This window comes from Cryptomeria japonica, chromosome 8, assembly GCF_030272615.1.
Source record: "Cryptomeria japonica chromosome 8, Sugi_1.0, whole genome shotgun sequence".
Taxonomy (NCBI): domain Eukaryota; kingdom Viridiplantae; phylum Streptophyta; class Pinopsida; order Cupressales; family Cupressaceae; genus Cryptomeria; species Cryptomeria japonica.
The window spans coordinates 257,188,927-257,215,600 of NC_081412.1; the positions used below are offsets into that span (position 1 = coordinate 257,188,927).

The following is a 26,674-nucleotide window of genomic DNA, read 5'->3' on the forward strand; positions in this document are numbered from 1 at the left end:
TTCTTGGTAAAAGGATCCATGAGAAAAACAACATCCATATTACAAAGAGGGCTTATAGTTTGTTGACGATAATTATTTGAATTTACTCTTCAAACATTAAGATGTAAGATCTTATATATGAAAAAGAATGAGATATAGCCAATGAGCCATTGGTCTTGCTAGTAAAGTTGAATGCAATCTCAGAGATCAAGTCTTGGTGGGTGCACAAAATTAATGAAATAGATACTCTTTAAGATGAGATTGAGATTGCGCGAAGAACAAATTCAAAGAAATAGATCCAATATAATCCTCAATTCTTCACCAAAGAAATTTCAGCCTAATCATTTCTTATGTATGATAAAGATCTATGTAAAAAAATGATATATAAAATTTTGACAATTTTTTTTTTTATTGGAAATCTCCCCTTGGAGACTTCTCAAAAATTTGACTGTAAAATACAGTCATACGGCCATGGAATTTATAATTGTAACACAGCCGTGACAGAAACTCCCAAAAGCGAAGAGGGAAAACGAGCGTTCAACTTTCCAACACGAACGGGCGATCCGCAGCGTTTGCACTGTGGAGGAAGGCAAGGACAAAAACTAAGCGTTAAAATTTGAAGTTGCTCGGAAATGTCTTTAATCCCAGGGGAGGGCAATGGACGGGGTTGACCAGGATTAAATTTCTTTTACATGGCGGGCGTCATCCGCGTTGATTAATCTGACGCGTCGCGACAAGTTGTTATGGCAATTGGAATTATCTAATGTTGTTTTGGGCTTAACGTTTCCGGGAGTACCTTGTAAAATTCGATGGATTTGCCTGCGTCGAATCGGCAGAGGGCGAAGTTGGAGAGGAGAAATGCGTTAAAATACTCAGACTACGATGCATCTTCGTCGGCTCCTCTGTCGGCACCGCAGTCCCCTGCGCACAGAAGTATGCACCAGAGACTGGGAGGCGACCTCCACCCATCCAGCATCAGCCTTGATTCCTTCAGAGTTCAAGGAGAGGACGGCCTCCAGAGAATTGAACAAATTTGCAAGAGTTTAGGGCTTTCTGGCCCCGATGACCTGTCCATAACCATCGAGGAGTTTCGGGCCAGAAAGGCAAAGCCAAGACCTAAAATTGAACATAAGTCTCCTCTATTTTCACCGGAAGAGAAACCTTTGTCGGTTTCGATTTCTCGTTCCCAGGCTCCCTCTGTTTCAGATACCGCTACTTTTAATGGACGAAGAAGCAGGTCGGATAACGACCGGGATGCCGCGGTTTCTACCCAGGCTTTGGCACCCCCGCCTCCTAGGGCTTGGATGGTTGGGTCTCAGAACAAGTCTCCTTCAACTTGGGACATTGTGAAGTCGTTCGGTCCGGAGGAGGAAGCGCAACTTCCCGTTGAGGCGGCGGCGGAGGAGGAGGAAGGAGATGTTGAGGATGACAGAGGAGAGGCTGAGGCCAGCATAGGAGAGGCTGAGGCCGGGAGCTCGTCTAGTGGAGAGGAGACCGTGTGTGTGGTTTCGGCGGGAGCGAGGTTCAAGGTTCAATTCCGGTCGTGGATAAAGGGTCATGTGCTCGGAAGCGGGTCCTTTGGCACCGTTTACGAGGGCATTAGCGAGTAAGTAGACTAGTAATTTTGGCATCATCATTTCTCATCCTCTAACTGCAAAATTGAAAAACCTTTTCCAAAGTTTCCACTCTCAACTTCAATTGCGAAATTGGAAAACTTTCTCCAGAGTTTCCTCTTTCAACTTAAATTGCAAAGTAGAAAAACCTCCTTCGGGGTGGAAGGAGTATTTTGTGAACTTCCATTCTTTAAAATGCGGGGAACTAATGATCAAAATCCACAACAGGAGAATGAACCTTCATAAGTAGAAAAATAGCAGAAATTTAAACTAGGGCTTATCTGCACAAATCTTTTTTTTTCTTAGAGCAGAAATTTAAACTAGGGACAAATATTTTTTTCTTTCTTTTTCCTGGCAGTATTTTAGTTCTTTGGTTATGATTTTTATTCTTGGAGTCTCATAGACTGTTGGGCTCGTGGACATTATTAAAAGCTCTATTTGATATTTATCGATCTATCCTTTGTTTAATACTTTAAACGCTAGATTAGTCACATCATTATCAATGGAACAGGCGATCAAATGTGATTAGAACTGTATGTACAAGTTGGAAGATAAAGTTGCAGAATAGCAAGGTGCTGTGGTGCAACTGTCCTCCTTACTGAACTGGGATGAGTAAGAGTGTTCTAGACTATATTCAATGGAGGCGACACTACTCACCGCACCACTCACCACACCTCGCCAATTCTGCCAATGGATGATCAGTTAGAGTAATCAACAAGTAATTAACTTAAACAAGTGAAAAGTATCAGAATACTAGAATGGTAAAATTTGATTAGGAAATGGTCTAGGGAGTGGGATTGACTGAATTTTTCTTTGCCTGTGTTGCAAGAGATCAATTTAGAATAGTTTTAAGTCAGGCAACAAGAGTACCTTTTACCAGTTAGAATAGTTTTAAGCCACTCAACAAGATACTACCTTTTGGCTAGAACATCCCTAATTTTTTTCTGGTGGATGCCACATATCTTCAGCATCCTTTCTACCTTGAAGGTGGCTTAAAATATTTGCCAAGAAAATTGGGCTGCAACTTTTCATGGGAAAAGCTATGTTTTTGTTTTTTTCTAGTTTTTAGGTAACATGAGACTACCTGTACAACAAAAATAGTAACTGTACCGCAGAGAAAGTTTAGGTAATTTTGCTTAAAAATTGGTCACATGCAGATAATGACTTTTCTATTAACTAATGGAAAGAAAAATCAGCAAAATCTACAGAGAATTAAAGGAATAACTCTCTTTTCCTTCCCCACCCTGGGTTTAATGTCCACTGAAAGTTTCCTGCAAATAATTTGGCTGGACAGTCCTTTTTGGTCTGTATTCCTTTTTATCCTACAGCTGCATTCAGGAAATTTGATGGGCTTGCCTGTGCATGAAACCTGGGACCTGCAGCTGCCACCAAAGGACTCTCCTGTATTTAGTTTAATCTACTGCAGCTTAAGAGGATATGAAAAAAGAATAAAAGTACTGGGTAAGGATAGAGTTTAAACTCATAGAAGCCTAATTCTAAAAAAGGATGCAGACTTCTTAGATGAACTGTACCAGTGTAACTTGATATACAACAAAAGGGACGTTGCTTTATGAATTCTATCGCTAGGATTCTTTTTCATATATTTTATTGCACATAGCCTCACTGGACGTACTGAGGAATTCATGTATTAGTTCTGTTGTTACATTGTGTAAACTCAATGCAATATTGAGTGTGCTCAAATTTTGTTTTTCCATTGTTTTAGATTCTTGGAAATTTCCCGTGTCTGAGATGTATTGGGCTTCTGTACCAAATACATGCCTACTCAAATATTGTCAACCAGAAATTGCACATTAATAGGAAAGAAGAACATAAACTATTTTCAGAAATTCTCAACAGCAAATGTAGATGATACTAAAATAATAATACAGAAATATTTCTCACAGTCCATGATATTTGCATATCATCATGCAATCACAGAAACCGCTATACTTATCTAGTATCAACTATTTTCAGAAATTCTCATCAGCAAATGTAGATGATACTACAATAATAATACAGAAATATTGCTCACAGTCCATAATATGTGCATATCATCATGCAATCACAGAAACTGCTATACTTATCTAGTATAAATTGACTTGATACTCTGTGATAGACCATCGACATTTGCTTTTGTAAGGAGCTGCTTGCAAGAATGAAAAATTACTTGCACAGACAGCAAACTAAGGGTCTATCCATTCGTCCTTTTTCATCATCTGCCCTTTCTATTTAACAGGGTTTATGAATTGGCAAACATACCAAAAACTTATAAAACTTTACATTCTTCTATTATACAATTCAACTTCCTAAGCAAACTACTGACTCAGAATCTAACCCCAGAATGACATAAGTTGTATGACCGGAAATATCCTAAACAAATCCCAACATAAATTCCTTATACATTTATAATATAAAAATGGTAAGAAGTATTTACAGACAGTAGAAAAAGGAAAAAGGCAATGGAAAATAAGATGTAGAAGTTGGAGAATGAATATGCAATGGAAGGAAATGCCAATGGAAAACAAGATGGATTGTAGAGTCATTATCTGCTTAGGATGGAATGATTTAGTGGAGCCTAAGATTGTAGGGTACACAATTATTGAAAATAGCAAATCAAATAATTGATGACAAAATATAGAAAGAGGATATAGATAAATTGAAGATATGACACGGTCAAGGATTAGTGCAGTCAACAGAGGATGCAATAACAGGTGGGACAAAGGTCATGTGGAGATGGTATGACTTGCTACATGCATTAATCCTTTTTGGAGTATAAGTTTTAACTTAGATTTTTTTTTGAATAATAATGTGGAATGATTTTATACAGTGCTTATCTACATACTTCAAGAGTTATATATATACCAATAATTATGCCCACTAGATCTTGTTACTTTAATAATAAAAGATACTCATTATAATGAATTTATATAGTTTATTGTTAATATTTAATCTGTAATACTAACCATCACTTCTGAGACATTGTGATTTATGAGATATAAGTGATATTTGTTTTGATTAAGATGGCCAGATCTTTTCTTTTGTTAAGATATGTCCACTAATGGAATGTTTAGTAAATATTTAATAACAGTTCTATAAAGTTATTTTTCCTGTCAACATTTAAAAATGCTTATTGACAATTAAGAGTGATCATTTCTTCTTTCAAGGATCATATTCTCGAATCATTCTTCCTGTATTCTGACATTATATCTTATATTACTATTTTGCAGTGATGGATACTTTTTTGCAGTTAAGGAAGTTTCTCTTGTAGACCAAGGTAGCAATGCAAAACAATCCATTTCTCAACTTGAGCAGGTAAGATACAACCATGCTCATTGGAAAGAGTTGAATAAGCCAAAGTTAGTATTCAGTTGTTCTAATTGATTCTAGAGAGAACTGTCATTATTATGCTTTGAACTTCATGAATATAAGACAATTTATTATATGTCAAGATTCATGCTATGTACAAAGACACAAAGTTTTGCTATCATATGCTGTTACAGTTACACCAATTAAAACTGGTGTCCAGGAAAATATATAATCATATTGTTGTGGTATTGAAGATCTCACAATCTCTAGGTGATTTGCAGGAGGTTGCTCTTCTAAGTCAATTTGAACATGAAAATATTGTGCAGTACCTTGGTACTGATAAGGTAAATTTTATGCAACCCTTTAAATTTTTCATTATGAAGTCTAGTCAAATTGTTGGATAACTATTCATTTCACAAAAGAAATTTGTAAATTTGCAAATTGCTGGATAACCATTCATTCATTCTAAAATTTTGTAAATCTGACTTCTATCCAATGTTTTTCTTCTTAGTTTTATCAATAATCTTAATTTGTGCAATTTGTGGTTTTTTTTACTGAAGAAGTTTCAATCTTAAGGATCTATGAGCTGCATTCTATCCTAATTTTTTTAATGATAAGAGTATCCTGTAAATTATTTTTTAATGATTGTTGATGATATGCATTTGTGACCATATATTATGGGGTTTGGGACGCTTCCAAGTTTATGGGGTTTTGGGGCATTAAATGCAGACTGATATATACGCACTTCGTTTGATTGCATGCAGGAAGCAGACAAATTATACATTTTCCTTGAGCTGGTAACACAGGGATCACTAGCATCACTTTACAGAAAATACAATTTAAGAGATACCCAAGTTCGTGCATACACAAGACAAATACTAACTGGATTAAAGTACCTTCATGAGAAAAATGTGATGCACAGGTGAACAATAGTTTTCAATATTCAGTTTCTATGCTGATTTGATGTAAAATTGTAATGTACTCTATGTCAAAAAAGGAATAATAAATAAAGATATTAATCTACTGTTCAAGTTATAGATTAATGTTCCAATTCAGCTGCTTAATTAATTGATAAATAACTTTATATTCTGAAGAGACATCAAGTGCGCTAATATACTAGTTGATGCCCATGGCCTAATAAAGCTTGCTGATTTTGGGTTGGCCAAAGAGGTAAGCATGTTGATGTAGATCTTCTAGATTTGCTGTGTGTCATAGTGGTCATATTATTGAGTTGTATTTTTTATCAATTGTCATTGATTTTGCTTTTCATTTAACAAGCTTTTTCTTTGAACCACAGACATCCAAGCTGGATGAACTGAAATCATGTAAAGGAAGTGCATATTGGATGGCTCCCGAGGTTAGTAATTCTGAAAGTGAAACTATTCATATTTTCATTTTAACTGCATTGTTGCTTATTTTTATGGATTAATGAAATATAGAAGTACCAGTCAATCAAGTTTGTTGATATTGATTTCGATGTGATTTTGTATTGTATAAGTTTGTACCAACTGTGATATGTTTGCTTAAATCAGTTTTTCTCCGAGTTTCTGGGATGGGGAATGCCAGGACAAGGTTTCAGGGATGGCAAATATTTCCCTAGATTTTAGGGATGGCAAGGGATGTCTAAAAAATAATATCATATCTATAATACACACACACATACACACACACTAATATTTTGAGAACTCAGCTGATAATTGATAATTCAATGTCAATTTTCAAGTCATGAATAATAAATCAAAATTGCTTATAATACTAGTATTGCTTGGAATCATAGTTGACTCAACGAACCAAAAAAATAAATGGAATTCAATTACTCTGGGATTTAATTGCGAAAAATTAGAATAAAAGCATTGTTTTCCATGTGGTGCAGCACAAAACAAAACTTTACTTTTTGTTTTTTAAAACAAAAGTAGGGGATCTGGATGTGGCAGCCTCCAAAGGGGTTGAGAGGCAACTCCCGTCATGCATTCCCTATCATGATATGAGGTGGATCCCAAGGGTGAAGCACCATTGTTAAGCTCAAATTAAGGCCTTTTGGCCATACAAACCTCCATTGCGTGTGCCATTTTTCCTTCTTGCTTGCAACAGTAATTTGTAACAATGCAAATGACAAATGATTAAAATAGAAAAATGAATGTGTAGGGGTGAAGTAACATTTTTTTATGTTGGGTGGCTTTGTGGGCCTTCCATAAAGGATTGGTTTTTCATTTTTTATTATTTTGTTTTGATTGTTTTCTTTGATGAGTCAAACTTGACAGTCGTAGGGGACAAAATATTGTATGAGAGTGACCTCCATTTTTTTTTTTGCAAATATGTTTTTTATTCTATTTTTATTAAACATTGACATGGGGCATCCCAAACCCCCTCTTCCTCACATCCAAATAGGAAATGCCTACAAGACACCAAACAGGTTTTGAAACATCTTAGTGATGTAATTGAACAAGGAGATACAAGGGGAATGTGATATAGAAGGGGATGTACCCATGGAACTTTGAGTAGAACACTATTCCCTTGTCTCTTTTGCATTCTTATATCCTACATCATATTCTATAAAGAATGTCTTGTAATGTATGTCTATGGTGGGATGTGAATGTAGTTATCTATTAAAAGCAAATTGAATGCAGGCTAGTTTACCTGGTGATCTGTACCTAGAGTGTCTGTAATGTTATAGGGATAGGGGACATTTTGGGGACAAAGTGATAGGGACAAAACATCCTCTATCTGTCCCAAATTTTCTTTTCTAGGGATGTCTATAGGATCTCTCTTTTCTTTTCTAGAAATGTCCATAGGGTGTCTCTTTTCTTTTCTAGGAATGTCCATGTGACTCGATGTCCCCATAAGGTTTCCAAAAAATGGGCACGTTTTGTGAAATGACCCCAAAAAAGAAAAGTTGGGATGGGTAGGGGTTGTTTTATCCCTACCCCTCTATCCCCAAAATGTTCCCTATCCTTGCAATGTTAAACTTTGGGGGCATATCCCTAGGGTAAATACATTCAATTTGCTCTTGATAGATAACTAGATGCACATACCACCTATAGTTACAAGACATTCTTATAGAACATGATATAGGATATAAGAATGTGATAGAGATAAGTGAATAATGTCTTACTCAGAGTTCCATGGGGATGTCCCATTTTTTTATCATGTTCCCCCTTGCCTCCTCTTGTTTCATTACATTAGTAGGATGTTTTGAAATTTCTTTGTTATCTTGTAGGCATTTCCTATATGTGGGATGAAGGGTGGGTTGGGGATTACACACCCACAATAACAATTGTTCAATAGAAATAGAAAAAAAGATATTTGTAAGGAAAAAAGGGTGAGGGGTGGCGCATTCTCAAACAATTTTTTTTTGTGATCATTGATAGCATCACAGTCAGGCATCCATATTTGTATTTCAATGTTATACCAAGTTTTTGATTTTGATTTCAATTTTTAATGCTCAATGTTGAATGTTCTTTCTTTGATTTTTAATGCCATAGATGTTAATGTTTTTGAATTTCGGTTCTTTAGAATGTTTAATGCTGTTTAACTTTTTAATTATTAAATTGAAAAGCTTTAATTTAAAAGAATAATTTTCTTGTATTTTTATATATGTGGTATTTGCTACCCCTCCGCTGATCCCAAAAATCTGGAAATCTTTTTGGCATCTTGTAAGTGCGTCCTTCCATCCAGAGACTCAGAGAAGCATAGGTTTATTATTTTACTAAAGAGTTTTGTAGAGTTCATCCAGTGGAGAACTGCTCTATATTAACTTTCTTGGAGGCATATGGGATTTTCTATGTACTCAAGTATTTCACAAGTCAGTTTAATGGGTATTGCATAATAAGTAATGTGTGTTCGAAGGTTTAATTATGTGGAAGTGCTCAAGCATTTCAAATCTGCTCTACCAAGGGTTTCATATTTGAACTATTTATTAACATATTTTGCTAAGGTTCCTAGGGTGAGGAACATTGAGGGAAAGTCATCTAACCGACAGGAATAACACTCATTGGGACCATATCAAAAGCATCTAATTGTGCATTAAATCTGCCTTATACTTGAGGGTTTAAAACTATTATATTAGCAAAAACTACCACCCGTGGGATATGTGAGTCCTTTTTCTTACTCTTGCTTTGTCTTGCCAACTTTCTTGCATCCTTAATTACTTACACAATTTCCAGTGCCTTCCTTCAGCATAATCACTGACAATATTTTGAGTAGATACTATTTTCAAAGGCCAGAGCTTTCACATAAATCTCATTTGCTGGTCTGGGGAATTTGTATTATTCCTATTCTATCCAGCACCTTTTGTTAATCATATTTGAGCAGGAGCAGGAAATGTACGGTAAATTTGTAGAAGAGTGATCAGGTGAATTGAATAAACTCTCTTAGTATTGCTAGCCAGAAACTGATCCTTAAAAGAAATTTTTCCTTTTAAAAAGGACACTTTGAAAAGATACTTCCTAATATGGTTCCTTATCATTTTTTTGAAAAGACAATACCAGAAAGCATTTTGTAACTATAACAACCCTACCATCCTCTTTCAGAAATCCACTGGTAGTAAAAAAAGTAAAACTTTTATATAGTCTACCATAATTTTTGGTTTGAGAGATTAGTTCTAGAACATATGAAGAGGAGAAATGTATTTTTTAAATTTTTTCATTTTTCTATTTATCCAGGGGATTGCAAATTACGTAGGCCAGGTTCACCAGTGTCAAATAAAAACATATTTTTCCATCTTTGATGACCGATAAAATTAAAAGTTTCATTAGTGTTGCTGAAAGCACATATGTTTCCTTCTTTGATTGCCCTATGAAATCAATTTTTTCATTACTGCCATGCTAAAATGTAATGGCCCCACTTTGAAATATAATTTAATAATAAATAATAATAATAAAATTAAAATACAAAAGAATAAAAATAAAAATAAAATTAAAATATAAAAGAATATAATGAAAATTTGATTAAAGTTAAATGAATGGTCAAAAGGCATGAAATGATAAGTTGTGACTCCCCCAAATATGAGGTATAAAAGGGAGAACAAAACTCATTTGAAGGGGGGATAATTTCGGAATTAGAAGTGCAGGATCTGATTGTTAAAGTTTGTGTTCCTTTCAAAGGGCAGAAATAATGAAGAGTTGCGCTCTTTCAAAGGGTGCTAATGGTGAAAGGGCGTGTCTCTTGCCAAAGGGCATACATGATGAAGAGGTGTGACCTCTCTCTCACATGGAGAGATATAAATGAAAGGAATCAAAAGCATCCAATGACATCACCATTGATTACATCAGATCATAACTGTTATTAAGTTACAGGCAGTAACATCCTTGTTCTTGGCGGTATGCATGGGGATGTGCTTGATATTATGCTTAATATACGAAGCCTGATAGTGTTCTTATGCAGAATTTAATAGTAATATTAATATAGACTGCAATATGTATGACGGTCATACTTAATCTCGTATACATTCATACTACATGAAAGACTATTATATTAATGGCCTAGACTTTAATCATTCGCTATTGCCTGTGAGAGGATAGGTTGGTTTGTGTAGGGAGAGGCGGAGTAATTCCTCACAAGATAGGTAAGCCCAAGATGGGGTATGGACGGAGTCCTGAAACCTTTGAGGGAGTCTACTTGTAGACTGGTTTCCAAGTGCCCTATGGCAGTAAATCCCCGTTCTCCGTTAGGGTTAGGAAGAAGTAAGGATGGGGCCTAAATATAATAATTATTGATTGTATTATGAATAATTAATTTTTCTCTAGTTTCAATAATTGGATTAAAGGCGTGATGTAAGAACCTCAAAAGGCCCTTAACTCTGACAACTGAAGTTTAGTTGAAACTGTTGCGTTTTTTAGTTTGTTCTATGCAATTTTTGAACAGCAAGTATACTTTAACCATTACAAGTTCAAAAAGCAACTATAGGGAAACGCTAGATATCAATTCTAATTCAGTAATAAACTGATCAAACCCTTATTACATTTATTCAACCTTTATTTACCCTCAATACATAAACAGACAATAAAAGATAGGAACTGAAAAAAATACCAAGAATTTCTGGAAACCCTTATTTCTTCCTTGCTGGTCATACACAGTCCATTATGACAGCATGCTGTAACTCACTCCAGACTTACCCCGAACAGCTTGCATGATAGCTCAATGGATGACTCCAGGCTAGGCGCACCTTCTCCTTATTTTATTTATTTTTTTGGATTCCTCCAACATGCAAATCACAGACCCTTAGGTGATTGGCGCTACTCCCCAGGCAGCCGTACAGCCACCAATAAATATCTCCTTTGGGTACCTTTGCTTCCTTGTTTGCTGGTGCAACAAAATACTGCTGAACAACGGTGCCTCTCTGACTAATAAGCACAAACTTGGTCCCTGAATGAAACCAACTGTAAGAGCAAGATCAACTGATATTTCACAGCCTATGATGCTGTTGTACAAGAGTCCCACGTTTTCCTGTACCGATACCTCTGATCATTGCAGAAGAATCTTCTGCTGAAACCCTTGGCCAAAACTCCTCTCAGAGCTCTAAACAAAATATCAAAACTTAGCATAATGAAAAGAAGACCAAAAATCTTCTTTTATCTCCTCCTCTTAGGGTTTGGCGCGATTTTTAAGAAAGTCACGATTTTGGCATTAAATGAAATTCTTAACTTTTATTATTTATTTTTGACTATTGAAATATAAAAAATAAATCACTTTCAATTTAATATAAAAATTGGCCCCATCTGATGAGAAATAGACCCTAACTTAAGTTATAACTTAAAGTGACTTTTAAAACATTAAAACATTAAAATTCGCCATTTAATATTTAATTAAAGTAATTAAATATTAATCTCTCTCTAAGTATCCATCAGAATTGCTTGCCGTCAGAACTGGAGACTGCCAAACCATACTCTGCCCCTGCCCAACCCACTGGCTATAAATAGCAGGACTGCTAAAAATAGAAAGTATCTCAACCGGAGTTCTGGAGACCCCAAACGAAAGCCAGTCCTGGAGTGCTTACTCTGAAGACGAAGAACAAACTCCGAAGGACCCTCTAACCAACCTCATCAGCTTACGAGGGTCAGTGATAGGCTAATCTACTCAGCTGACAGATGTCAACTAGAAGGGGACATCACACATGATAACTGTGGTGACGTATGGTTTAATTATGGGAAACAGGCTTACTCCTAGTAGGGGACATTACATAAAAGGAAAAAAAAAAAATTTAAAAAGGGAAAAATATTCAACAGACAACTGATCTAGCTATTTTATTTTTTCTATTATTATCATCACATTATTCCTCTATCTTTACTTCTTTATTGCTAATTGACAAAAAACGATGACAAATTACAATTTTCAAGTATGGGCTATGCGGCTTAATGGCTAATTTTAAACCATCTCTGGCCACAAAGGCTAATTTCCTTGGACCAGAGCCCTCAGCCCTCAAGTGAACAGATGTTCATGGTAACTAGCCTCACTTGATACATATGCAATGCCATCTCTATTGTATTATGGCCTTTATGAAGAAGAAAAGATCCTGCAATATTTGATAGCATATATGCGCAGCTTAGACTTTGAAACATATTGAAAATTTTCTGCACCCAGTTGATAATCCATGAGCATTATTTCTTCCATGAATTTCTGGATGATTGCCACTTCTACCTCATCCAAAACCTTCGCTGGCTTACATATATGCTGAATCAGTGAATACTTGTACACATGTATGGATTTTGTATCTCCTTGTTGACATAGTTGACGAATGAAGCTTGGAAATGGGATGCCTTCATCATTTCTTTAGATTTTCAGCTTCTTGTTTTGGGGACCCTTCCAAGAGGGAGCTTTTCTCCATTGTCTTTCTTCTGCTTTCTTGCATTTGGGATCATTTTCTCTAAATATGGAAAACTTATGAGAGTGCTTCCAAAGAGAAAAAAATGGTGCCCATGGGTGCCAATTTAGGTGAGTTTTAGAAAAGGTACTTTTTGCAGAAGATAGGATTTGCAAAAAGGGAGAATGAATGAAAGAAATAAAATAGAAACCTAGAAAGGCCCTACAAAGGGGAAGAACAAAAGCAAAGAAATGCAAAACAAGGGGGGCACCAACACAAGTGGTTAAGAAACTAGTACACTTAGCCAAGAAGGGGGAACAAGAACCCCAAAGAGAATGTTGTGGAAAATTGGAGATCATCAAGTATCATTGTTTGGACTAGAAATGGTGAATTCATTGGTGCCATTGTTAGTTGTTGTGAAGGGATTGATAGAAGATCTAAGAAGGCTTATTGGGTAGTGTTGAGAGGTGGGACGGCCAAGCAAGATACTCCACTGAGGATCACATCTAACATCTAAAGTTGAAATATCCTTTGTATTAGTGAAAAAGCTTGTAATATGCATTTACCTCTGTGACTGGGGGTGGTTGCAAAAGGGTAGATCTATGCCAATGAGAAGAATTTGAATTATGTCATTGGGAAGAAACAAAACCATGATGATGAGGAGGAACATGTTTAGGCAAAAGCTGTGACAGACATTGTCTCATAGGTCTTCCTGCGACTATAAGAGTAGTGCTATCCAAAGGTCGTTTAGAGCTGTTGGACTCTTGGATGTGTTGGAAGGAGAAGGTGATGAACTTGGGGGCTCTAGAATCTCTAGAGACCATGTATAAGGATCTATGTTGAAGGGTGATGGCTCCCTGAACATAAAGAGCCAAAAGTCGCTGGTTTGGATATCTAAAGAAAGTAAGGAGATTGATGCTTTAGTCCCTATAGAGGCAGTAATATTTCTATTGGATCTCATAGGAAATGGGGCATATGAAGATGAAGTGCTCCTTTGTCTCCACTTCCTAGAGGGATCAAAGACAACAGATTCGTTTAGGGTGGGTAATATAATGGTTTGTTTTGACTTGTAGCTGGTGGGAGAACAATCTCACTTGGCCAAGGGGAAGCCTCAAGCCATGTGATCAATGACGTTGGAGATAGTGAGGATGACATAGTATACCATCCTCCAATTGTAAAAAAATGCTCATTATAAAAAGTAAGCTTCAAGCTAAGTAGCATAGGAGGGGAGGTGCAGGTGACTTTTCGCAACCAAATTGACCTCCTATGCTAGGGGAGGTGCAGGTGCTCTTTGCAGGAGGTGCAAAGAGCGTTAAGAAAGGAAATCTTATTGTTTATGTTTCTGCAAGTGCTCCATCAACTAATAATGTTTGCTTCCATGCAAATGTTCAATTCTTTCTCTTTTCTATCAAATCGGACTGCCAAATGGAATGATGCAATCATTGTGGCATGTTATGATACTTCCCTATTTCAATCTGATCAAATGCTCCATATGTAATCCCTGGTTACTTTGGTTTGTGAGTCATCATAAAGATGAATGGAGGGGGATAAGAAAAATCCAGGGAACTAGATTATGGGCGCAAAATTTAGGAGATAGGTACTTTAGGGGATGTAGGGACTTACGAGACAAATAAAGGATACAGGTGATAGATTCATATGGGGAATAGGGAATATAGGGAAAATGGGGTAGCACATAACTTACCATTATTTTATATTTACATTTAATATGCAGATAAATATAATTTATTTTATTTTATTTTTCAGAGAATTTATAAAGAAAGTGACACATCTGAAGCTAGTATGCATGAAATTCATTGGCAAAGGGATGCAAACATATTGCGTTAGGAGCTTAGGAGATAATTACTAATGTTCCTCAAGGACATGTCCTTGGGGCTGAGATACCCATCTTGGATATTCTACCTGTCTCGTCCCCTTAGTTTTTGCCGAAATTGGGGACATCTTAGTGTGCCCCACTCCAGCAGCACGCTTTTAAATAAAAAAAATGTCGAAGGCTTCTCATGAATTTATTGTGATTGAGATCAAGCTCTCTTAGGTTGAGTAGAGAAGAGACTAAGGAATCTGGTCAGCTATCTGGATTTAGCAAAGCTGAATCACTAGTGCTCACATGCTGGAATTTGTTCCACGCGATTCCACTCTCTTTAGATGGGATTTGGGAAGAACCCTTCCTTTGACAAACTCTGGTTGAAACAAAATGCATTCACAAGCAGAATGATGGACATCAACTCCTTGGCATCCATTTTGCTATTCAAAAGCAATAATGTGGACAACAGGGCATCACTGGTGAGCAGGAAAGAGTTAAACACAACTGTTTATGAAAGTTGAGGGCCTCTTCAATGGAAAGATCTTCAATGGAAAGAAAACTTGCAGTCTTATCTTATTTGTAATGTCCCCATTTTGAAATAGGATTTTATAATAAATACTAACAATAAAATTAAAATATAAACGAATAAAAATAAAATTAAAATCAAAATATAAAGAATAAAATTAAAATAATTAAAGTTAAGTTTAATGAATGGTCAAAAGGCATGAAATGAAAAGTTGTGACTCCTTCAAACATGACGTGTAAAAGGGAGAAGAGAACTTTATTTCAAGGGGCATTTTTAATCAATAATCACAAGAGCAGATCTGATTTGAATAAGAAGTTCAGATATGAACTGAATAAGAAGTGCAGATCTGATCTGAATAAGAACATATCTGATTTGCATAAGAAGACAACAACAAGGAGACATGACCCTTTAAATGGATGTCTCTAAAGAGATGTGTCTCCTCAATAAAATAGGACAGTATAAGGGAACATAGGAATTAAGGAAGGATTAGTGGAAGAAGAAAGGAATGAGAAGAAAATAAGGAAGTGCCTCTTAAGGGGAGACGTGATGAAGGGTTGTGACTCTTTTGAAGGGCGGTAATTGTGAAAGGTTGTGACTATTGCAAAGGGCAGACATGGTGAAGAGGTGTGACTCTTCCTCACATTGGGAGATATTTAAAGTTGAAGGTTTCATTTGAGGAGGACATCCAAGGGAGATTAATTTGGAGAACAATTTATTATTCTCAAAGGCAACAATGAAAAGTGGTGACTCAAATCTTATGAAAGGTTATGATCCTTTCACCTATAAAGTATAAAGGGGAGATCACTCCAAGCAAATCTCAATACATCATGACCCGTCAATCAAGAAATCAAGCAGTCTATGAATCAGCAAAGGTAAAATCAAACAATCTATCAATTAGCAAAGATCTTTTCAACAAAGTGGATAAACAAGCAATCAAAACATCATCAAACATCAATTCACATCTTGAATCCAAAATGTTGTAATTTTCTCATTGGTCAATGAGGTGTTAGTTGTAACTAACCCTACTTAGGGTTTGCTTTGAATTATCTCGACCATTGTTTTGAAATCAATCCTAGCCCTTCATTTGTAACTAAAACCTCTATATAATGCTTTGCTTTCTCATTTCTAAAGGTTAATAGGTAGCAAGTAGAGGAGGAGGAGACTAGAGATTGTTGCCAAGACTATGATGGAATAAATAATAATTTTCATTGAAGATATGGTGGATCTTTGTGTATTGTTTCAACATTTTACATGGTTTCTACTTCTCAAAGTTTTAGGTGAAGTTCATTGATTTTGATAGAGAAATGTGGAGATATGTGATGAATTCCTTGGTTCATACCATTTGTAGCTTGTTGATTGCAAATTGCAATGTATGGTTACTCTGAACCTTATTTTGGAAATAGTTCGATTGTGGATGTTCATTTGGATTGTGCTATTATTGGGTATTTGGATGAATGATTACAATATGAAAATCCTTTGTTACCATTAGAGATTGCATTAGTTCCGTATAGTTGTTTCCTGATGGTGAAACAAAGCTTCATTGGTGGAATCCATCTATCTAAGCACTATCCATTATTATCATTGTTCATAGGTCTTAGATTAGATTTCTCTAACCTTATCCCCCTTTTGTCTTTTATTTTCCAAGTGAGCTTTCCCTTTGTGATATCAGTAAATCATGTCATTTACTGAGTCTATCCAACCTAAAGTCGTATTGTAAACCTTGGGGTTGCCTTATTTGATCACCTTGTTTAGCATGTAAGGTTTCCTTGTTCAAGAGAGGATAGAATACTTAGTATTTTATTCTGTGTTTGAGGTGTCATAAAAAACACATCAACATATCCGACCTCGCCTTTGGTCTACTGAAGGTTGGACCACAAAGATTGGTAAATGCAAGCCACTGCGTATGGAGTAGAGTAGATTCCTCTTCAATATACATTTCTGCAAGAGCCCTAAAGATGCCTCCTTTCACCTCTTCATCACTAGACGAAGGCACTCTCCTAGGTCTTGGTGCATACCATTTGGGATTGGGAGCATAGGCTGCCATACGAAGCAGGGTATTCATAATGTTCCACCGTCTTGTCACAATGGGCCTAAGATGCTCCTCATAAAATCCCAAAGTAGGGTTCCTGCTATGAATTGCTTGCTTGATCTGTCCAAGCATGCTATTATAGGTCTCATGAATCTCTCCAAGGCTAGGAGTGTCAGTATCAACATATCTAATCACTTGCACAATAGACTCAATGAAGGAGCAGACGTATCTGCAAGTGTAAACAAGTTACAAAAATGAAAATCATAAAAAGGAATGGACATGTTTCATAAGTTAGAAACATATATGAAATTTCAAACTACTAAATTAACATTTTAAATATTAAATAATAAAATCAGCAATGCCAATTTTCTTACCTCATTGTGGACCGCTAGTTATCATCAAGGATTTTTTGTTTCACACTTCGTCCCTCAGGTGTGCTTCCCTCGTGCCATCTACTCCACTCTTCATTGATCACCATTGATTGTAGAGCCTCTTGGACCTCAAGCTTCCTTTCTACTAAAATGAAGTAGCTGGCATATCTAGTCTCCACAGGCTTAAGGGAATTCCTTCCTACGAAAATGTCCTAAACAAAGCAAGTGAAGTGTGATGGTTCCAAATAAATATTAGCATATCTCTAGCCTTTGACACCACTGCCTCTTCCTTCACCCAATCTATCTTCTCAATGTCATTCAAGGTATTGTTCAATGCATGCACATAACATGGGGTCCAATAAATGTGCTTATAAGTACCCCCACCATCAATCCAGCTAACTTAACACACATGGGCTGAATCGGTCACTACCTGCACAACATTAGAGGCTCCAAATTCCCCTATGGTATCTGTCAAAATCTAAAATTGGAAGGCTGCATCCTTCCTTTCCCCCCTACAATCTACAACTCTAAGAAAATAAGAGCCTGGTGAACTAAGGACAATAAGATTAATGAGTGGCTGATGTTTGATATTGGTCCTCCCATCCATGATTATGAAGCATCCATCCTTTATCCATGCTTATCTCATATCTTCCATCAAAACACTCACCTTGGAGTACTCTCTATCAAGAAGGGTGGTGCGTAGCTAAGTTTCTCTAGGTGGAACAAATGAAGGACCAACAGCTTGGACATCTTTGAGCATTTGTTTAAAATATGGTGAACGTGAGACATGAAAGGGTATGGCACGAGCATAAAAAAACTTAGCAATAGAGGTTTCAGCCACATCTTTTGCTCATATGTTAACCGAATCTGCAACATTAGCACTTCTCTTCTTCCCCCTAGTAAGAGTAATAGAACTCTCTCCAACATGAGAAGCAACATCCCCGGATCCTGAAGTCATTAACACACTCGGCTGCACACTCTAATGGAATCCCTTTACCTAATGCCTCCCCCTCCATATGCAATCTAGTTGCCTCAATTTTCTCAACCTGAGTTATTTTTTTGCAACCTTTCACCCCTTGACGACCTATCCACAAAAGATGGCAATACACTCTAGTATAGCTGCCCCTGTATTGTTTGTGGCACAAATGGGACTCCCATACTCTACCACCCCCAAAAGTATTTTTCCTTATCTTTGTCAACTCTTGTTGCAATTTGTAATAGAGGTTTTTTGGGGTTGAATGGGCCTTTTGTATAGGTTTTGAGGGGTTGGGAAGGACAATCAAATGTTTGAACTTGAAGACCCTCCAGTGGCTGCCATACTACTAGGCCTACTTTCTTGCATTTGGACTTCAGCATCCTCAGTATCGCTACTCTTGCTGCTGCTCATGATTTGTTTTTGCTAATAATTTCAAAGAGAGCTGCAAGTTCAAATAAAAAACGTAAACTCACAATGCCCTCCCTATGTGTTGAAAAAATTGAAAAAATGTAAAACAAATGCCAAAAACAAATGAAAGATGAATAAATTACCTCTAGCGAAGAAGATTTGATGCCCTAGAATCCTCTTTCAACTGCTATTCAATACTTCACCACCTGGTGCTCCTCTCTTGCTGCAGTTTTTTTTGTTTGCCAATGTTAGAATGAATGAGTGTTTTTTTTTCATTTTGGTCGATTTGAATGAAACATTAGGTTTAGGTTTACTTTAGAGGGGTGGGGGGGTCCTTGTGGGTCTGCCCACCCCTTTTTTTCTTTTTAAAAATGTGTTCTGATTTTTTTTTCTTCATCCCAACATAAGCTGGGCCGTAGAGGATGGCTAGCAGTACCTAACCCCTTGCAAGTTTCCTATCCGTCCCAGGGACATTTCCTTTTTTCAGCTAGGAAAGGGGACGGGGAGGGGATGTTTCCTGTCAGTGCCCCCGTCCCTGAAACACCTCTGGTATGGGCATGGGGGTACAAAGCCAGGGGATGCGTCTGTGTGGAACGTAGGTGGGAAATAGATGGTATTCTAATTTATGGCTAAAATCAAGTAGGCTGTTTTGTTACTAGCATCCTTAAAAACTCATTATTTTTTTTGTGCATCTTTTTTCTTAATTGGTGAGTGAGGGTATACCAGCTTCTAGGCCGACAGGATACAAATGGCAGTCTGGTCCCCAGTCACATATAGTGTAGTTTTCCTGCATTAATGCAATAGCTACTTACCTAGAGGTTCTTGAGGGGAATTGAACTTGGGTCTTTTTTTTGGTGACCTTCCATCTTAACAATTGAGTCATGCCTGCTAGTCTATTTTATATACATTATAAGTTATAGCCATAGAATCTTGCAAATTGTCCTTCATAAGATAAATTGTCAAGTGAATCAATTTGTGAACATAATTTTTTCTTCCTTTGTTTCCATTGCTTGTTCATATCCATTTGCTTGCTGTGAGTATCATTAATATTCTTTTATCAACTCATGTGTTCTATGTTTGAAAGGTAGTTGTAAATTCTTTCAGTGCACTACTAGCCTTTGGTTACTTTTTTTTTGTGAATAAAATCACAATAAATTTTAGCTAAATCTGGGCCTAGTAAAATTTTAATGATTGCTTATCTGGAATCCAATTTACCTTGTTACTTATGTTTCTATGACACAGGTTGTTAATCCACGTAAAACTTATTGGCTTCCTGCTGACATATGGAGCTTAGGCTGTACAGTTATTGAGATGCTAACTCGAAGACCTCCTTTTGGTGGTTTAGAATGGGTAAGGAGTATGCTGTATTCCCATAAAAGGTTTTTGAATATAGCTTTGCTTTATTCTTTTTCGTTGTTTGGCTAAAAATAAACTTTTGTTCCAAGTGGCAATTTTTCTGAGTGTTCTGGCTCAAAGAGGTTGGATTCAATCAAAGTGACAACAATCCTTTTAAGATATAAAGTGTGCAATACATTGGCTTTTCAGTTGATCTTTCTTTTGATATTGTTTGACTGCTAAACATGAAATTCTATATTATATTTGCACTATCTACAATTCAAAAGGAACTCCTGAGAGGGGAAGAGGCATTCAACTATTGCCCAACATGGATTGCTATAGACCCTACCTCCCTAATGTTGCTCCACATATTAAGAAGTAAATATTACAACACTGTCATTGCTGAATGAAATGTTAGTTGTAGAGTTAGAGGTCCATGTCTTAATCAGTTTTCATAGGGAGCAGATCTGCTCAATGTTGATGAATCAAGACCTACAAAGATTTCAATAACTTAATTAAAGTGTTTATAAATAGATTCAATAAGAGTGGCCACTAATCAATAATGCATGATTTACTGTTAAGGGTGAAGTTTATGTGATTCCTTTTTGAGATAGGAACTTGTATACCATGTTTGTTTGTAGACTAGCAGTTACAAGGGTGTTCTTCTCACATTATCATTGAGGTCAAATTCGATGACATTACATTCAATTTATTTCAACATTAATTAAATTGAATATCTTAAGTAGTTGGATCAGAAATTCGTCAACCTCTAGATCCACAAATTTGAATTTTTCTACTTACTTTTCACCTTGTTAATGACATACATTAAATTGCTTTTACAGGTGGTTTATGCTTCCTTCCAAATTTAAATTTAGCTTGTTAATTGTGGCCATAAATTCAGCTTTGTTTTTAGAAGCTAGTACCATATCCATGCTTTATATAATGATGACTGAATTCTGTCATTGTTTTCCACTTCTTTTCTAGCCTCACCTGGTTTTTGTTAAGAGGCTCCACTAAAATACAGAATGTAATAATGTTGTGGGGTTGAGCTTTGATCAATAACCCACGTTATAGGATTAGATTTTCTATACAAATGTTCTTTATTGGTTCGAATGTAATGTTTAGTGTTAAGAAGCCAATATTTGTATCTTTCTCTAAAGCAGAGATACTTGTTGCAATAGAAGTACAGTTTAGTGCAAACAATATTTTGATACTTCACTTGTTGCAAATATATAATTCCTTAGAATTTTGAGAAATGAGAAAACACATAGAGTGGAATCATTAGTACAAATGAAACTATTTGAGTTAAGGTTTGGGATATAAGTTATGAATTGATTTGATGGAAATGACACTTTTTGACAATTTGACAGCAAAAAGCTTTGTGGAAAATTGGACATGGTGAACCACCACCTTTTCCTAGTACACTCTCTAGAGATGCTAAAGACTTTATACAACAATGTTTACAAGTGGAGCCTGCGAATAGACCATCCGCAAGTGAGCTCCTGGATCATCCTTTTGTGAAACGATCATTTTCAGTGGAGATTTCCCGTGCACAGAGAAATCTGGTTTGATGAGTTCGAAATCCACTAAAGGTATTAATACCTAACATATACTTCAACTTTGTAAAATCTGATAATCATCTTTACTTGTGGAAGGGTTATTCTATATTTCAGCTAGTGTCTTGTATGTAAGTTTTAGTAAAATCTTAAATTTATTCATGCTTTTTTCATTTTTTCTTCTTACCAGTTGAACTTCTGAAAATTTCAAGGACAAATTCTCTTTTGTACTTAAGACTTCTCTTCATTAGGTGATTTTTTTTTTTATTATAATTCAGTGAAATACATTCACAATTAGGACTCATGTTATGCTACAGAAATTTCTGAACATGGGATATTGAAGTAGTAGGAAAGTTAGAAAATGGTTTCCAGAAACTACAACACAGTTTCAAAATAAATCTTAATAATTAAATCAAAATAATAATTGAGATTGAAGAATCAAACTCATAGCTTTCAATTTTGAAACAATTAATTGAGAAGCAATCATTCTAAATTGTAAATTTACTAATCTTCCCCTGCCACACTTGACATAGATGAATTTAGGTAACAGTTAATAATTCATAGGTGCCAAATTTAACATTCATAAGTTTAATTGTGGTATTGATTATCCCCAGAAAGAGAACGACCATATCTGAGGTGGGAGTGGATGAGAATGGTCGGACCTTTGAGTTGGAAATATTCAGAGAGGATGGTGAGTTTTTGATTTTTCATTTGGGCCTCGCAAAAAATGCCTTAAAGAAAACCATTACAAGTTATTCTTCATCTTGCTATCCAAAATATTCTTTGCCCTGCTACCCAAAACCTTCTTGCTGTTCTCAAAAGCTTTTGCTGCTGCTTTGTGTCAAGTAATTGTCATAAACCTGCCATTGAGCTTAATCTTATTGTAAATCCTAATTAATTTAATAATGAAGAGGCTTGTATAGAAAACAGTGCATATTGTGATTATGTTAATATATATGATTGGATTATATAATGTATCCCATACAATTGAGTAACTAGAGTGATCTACATAAGGAAACAACTAATCTATTTATGTTGTATATCTTACTATTTTATGTTTATTTCATGGTTGTGGATGGTAGTTTGAATGACTTGTCTCTATTTTGACAAGTAACTGTTCTATCTTATTCATATGTATAGCCTTTGCATCAACATGTCCATCATATATGCCTTATTCAGCAGTCTTGATTCTCAGTCACATATGAATATCTCTCTCTGTTGTAGCACATGACGTGGATGAGTGTGTGCCTATATGTATATGGAAAAATTATGAACTCTAAACAACCATCAGGCAAGCTGGGAACCTTTTATAAATGTAGGAGTAGGCTATATTGCAAATAAACCTTCTATATCTGTGGCTATATACATAGTTTGCAGACTCAGACTCGAATAGTACCTGGCTATCCAAAAATTTCCACTGAGATATGCTTGGCAACTTAAAAAACACTAAATTTTTTTTCACAAAACTCAACTTTAAAAAACCAAAAAAAACATAAATTTTATGCAAACTACTACAAAATGTATGTATCAAACGAGTTTGGTGGGGGTCTATGGGCAACACCCCTGGTAGGGTTGACGAGCAGTGCCCAAGGGGCCAAAAACAATGCTTTATAATTTTTAAAAGGCAAAAAAGAATATTGCTTATAAAGCTAAAAACAGTCTTTGGGGTGATTAACCCATGTTTTTTTCCATGATTTTGACATATTGCTGGGTCAACTGGAAAATATCAGAGTTTTTGGTGAGTCATGGCAAGTAAATGAGCCTTAATAATTTTAATAATTCAATTTAAGTCTCATACTCTGCTCAAACCATAATATGCAAGATCCTAAGAAAGAGAATTCAAAATTTATGAAAATCTGAATGGTCAAACTTCTTCAGTTTAGCTTACACAGTGATAGTTAATACCATAATAACAATGCTCGTTTATAAAGGGAAATGGGATCCCCTTGCCTCCCCCCTCAACCACCACAAAATAAAAAAATAAAAAATGAAAATGCATCAATTCTCTCCAAAAACAATGTGGAAATGTGCTTTATTTTTCATTGTGGAGGTGTTTTGTTGTTAACTTGTTACTAGGGTATTGGTGTGCGAACAAAGATACAAGTGTGGTACTAGTAGTTGATTTTCAAAATCCAAGCATGCTGGTGTTTGAGAATGCATGCCCACATGTATGTGAAGGAGGAAAATTGCAGATATTTCTCATCCGAACACTAACAAAGATTTGGTGTGCACTTGCTCAATGACATTCTATAGCATGTTACTTATGGTCTTTTGGACTTATTTTCAATGGGTATATTCTGATATCTCATTGTTCTTTTCATCTTCCTTCAGGTGTTTGGATGTATGCTTCAAGGCATTTTTCTTCAAAATCTAGCTATTTTTTGACATTTGTCTAATATTCTTTTCCTATCCCCAAAGATGCAAACGATAATTAATGCCATGTTTAACTATCATATTCAAGATGTAATCAGTCAGTCATTTCCATTCGAATCTTGTGTTCCATTGGATACATTTTGTGCACTCTTTATCGTTTCATAGACTAGTCCTTGTGTTAGATTTGCTTTCCACCTTTTTGATGATTGGGACTGACTGAACAAATAAACAACCTTTTGGGTATTCGAGTTGTATGGCAACAAAGGAGATGAGTGTAATAGGTATGAGAAAAATATTCATTCAAGATAAAAGACACCTTAGAATCTCTCAAAACTAGAAACTAAAAACTAAAAACTAAAAACCCTTTCCTAGCACAAAAGCTCTGATACTATGTTAGAATTTGTAAAATAGATATTATTATCAAGATTATGAAATTGTTGAATACAAATGATTGATAAAATAAAAATAGCACAACAAATCAGGTGCAAAAGCTGACAATAGCTTCGATGTGCTATTAAGGAAAGAAAAATTTAAAATATATAACCTCCAAGTTTCCAAATCCATGAGGATGAAGAAGAGATAGAAAACCAAAAAATAAGGAATTGCTTATCCAAGTTTCTAGATTTGTGTAGATAAGGAAAAAAGTAGAATCCCATGAAGGGAGGAGAATGCACAACTCATTATCCTATCTGCCTAAGTAATCATAAATTACTTAAGTAAACTTAATAAACTAATGCAATATCGCACTTAGGATAAAACATACTCAAGTTGAATAATAAATTGTACTTAACACAAATGTCGTAAAACTTAAAATGTCTTTGTAACATGGAAAATTGACCACTAATAAACAGACAGCCTACAACAATATCTAAATTGACTACTAAATACTGAATATGATTTATCAATAATGATATTTAGACGTACACATATATGGATCCTTTAACATCTACCCTTGATTCTGACAGTCATGAATCCACAAAAAGCACGAAAACATCTCATTTAGATTTGTGTCATTCACAGCCAGTCAAAGGCACTTCCACACAAAAAAACGAATCATCCACTTCTAAAAACATTTTAAACTAGAACACAGCATACCACTTCTCACGTGTCATTATAATAATATTATGAAAGTTGGAGACAGGCCAATGGCCATAAAAGTTGGAGACAGGCCATACCCCATGTGCAAACACATCTGTTTTAAAAAATGTGGCAAAAAACATTAAATTTGGTGAATGCATTCTTAACCTATTTAGTACCGAACTCACCAATGGTTGCATATCAGGCATTGTGTTTGACTATTTATTTGGTGGCAATAAAGCTTCTCATACTCCATATCTATTAGGACAGTCTTTCAAATTGTTGTCCTATTGCAGTGCTTGTTAACAATTGGGAAGATAAGCATTAAAGTTTTGACATGTTGAATGGTATATTTTGTTATGTGTTTTCTTATCAACTAAACAAGTACAAATTGACACATCTAAGCTGTTGCTTACATAACACTCTGTTGCTCTGGTTGTTAATTGTTCTAGAACGCAGTTGTTGATTTAAGAGCCCAAAGAAAAGCCTACTTACTCAGCATGGCAGTTGCTGGATATGGAGTCAGTAGTAACAGTTCCAGTATTGCAAGTGGCTTGTGGGGGCAATATAATAACTGCAATTGTATTCATAGGTGATTGGAGCCAGCAGATGTTCCATATCCTCAAATATATTGTGACATTGATGTGACCAAAGCTTATATCATCTGTTTGGGGAATGGTCCGGCGTGCATTTTATTACTGATAAGAAGTGGCTTTTGGTGCTTGATTGTTAGATATCTGTCACATATTCCAGGTGGTGTGCTAAAAGGCTGTAGTGCATCCATAATTTTTTTGTGGAGATTTGAAGGATCGGGGATTGTTATGTAGCATAATCAATGTAATAATCTGACAATCTTAAACTGGCAGAACCTGCCAAGGCTTAACAACCTGAATTAGCACCAAAATCAGCTATTGTACATAAATGGAGATGTCTTACTGCTGTCAATCCACATTTGGATTTCAAATGGCATGCAATGATTGATCTCTAATGAGAGAAATTTTGTACTGTATAATTATCCATCTTGTTAAAACATATAGGAGTGTGGAGATTCTCCTTGTTTCAATGAAGTTTGCTACTTTCCAGTTTTGTTTGTTTATACACAGGTAATAGGATGATGTTACAGCTTTGCAGGTCAGGAGTTTTAGTCAAAGACTGCTCATTGTTTCACTTAAGAGTTGTTCAGACTCTTAATTTTCAAGTATGGCTTTTTCCATTGCTGTTCACTATTCTTTGCTCTTAGAGTGTTGTAATTTGAGCAAATCCGTAGGCCATTGTATCGAGGCAAATATGATTCTGTGCAAAGATCATCCTATTACAGATTGCATTTCATATAAACACTAAGTTACCTTAATAGGATTTATGTTCCATTGTGACAGTTGTTTTGGCCATCATAAATCTGCAGATTTTTTCAGTTTTGAACATTACTTATTTTTTTGTCTTTTGGCAGTTGAAGTTGTCACTAATCAAGCGAAACATTTGCAGAAAAATAATTTAGGCATTGACAG

At 35.8% G+C, this 26,674-nt stretch overlaps 1 protein-coding gene across 1 annotated transcript; it reads left to right on the forward strand.

The window, feature by feature from the left end:
- The first annotated feature begins 462 nt into the window (after window positions 1-462).
- LOC131059980 (mitogen-activated protein kinase kinase kinase 1) lies at window positions 463-26,392 on the forward strand. Its single transcript, XM_057993053.2, has 9 exons — window positions 463-1,585; window positions 4,820-4,904; window positions 5,180-5,242; window positions 5,663-5,820; window positions 5,993-6,068; window positions 6,196-6,255; window positions 20,071-20,178; window positions 21,534-21,755; window positions 25,622-26,392. Exons 1-8 carry the CDS (start codon window positions 789-791, stop codon window positions 21,732-21,734), a joined length of 1,548 nt encoding a protein of 515 aa, XP_057849036.1. The 5' UTR covers window positions 463-788; the 3' UTR covers window positions 21,735-21,755; window positions 25,622-26,392.
- Window positions 26,393-26,674: the final 282 nt, after the last annotated feature.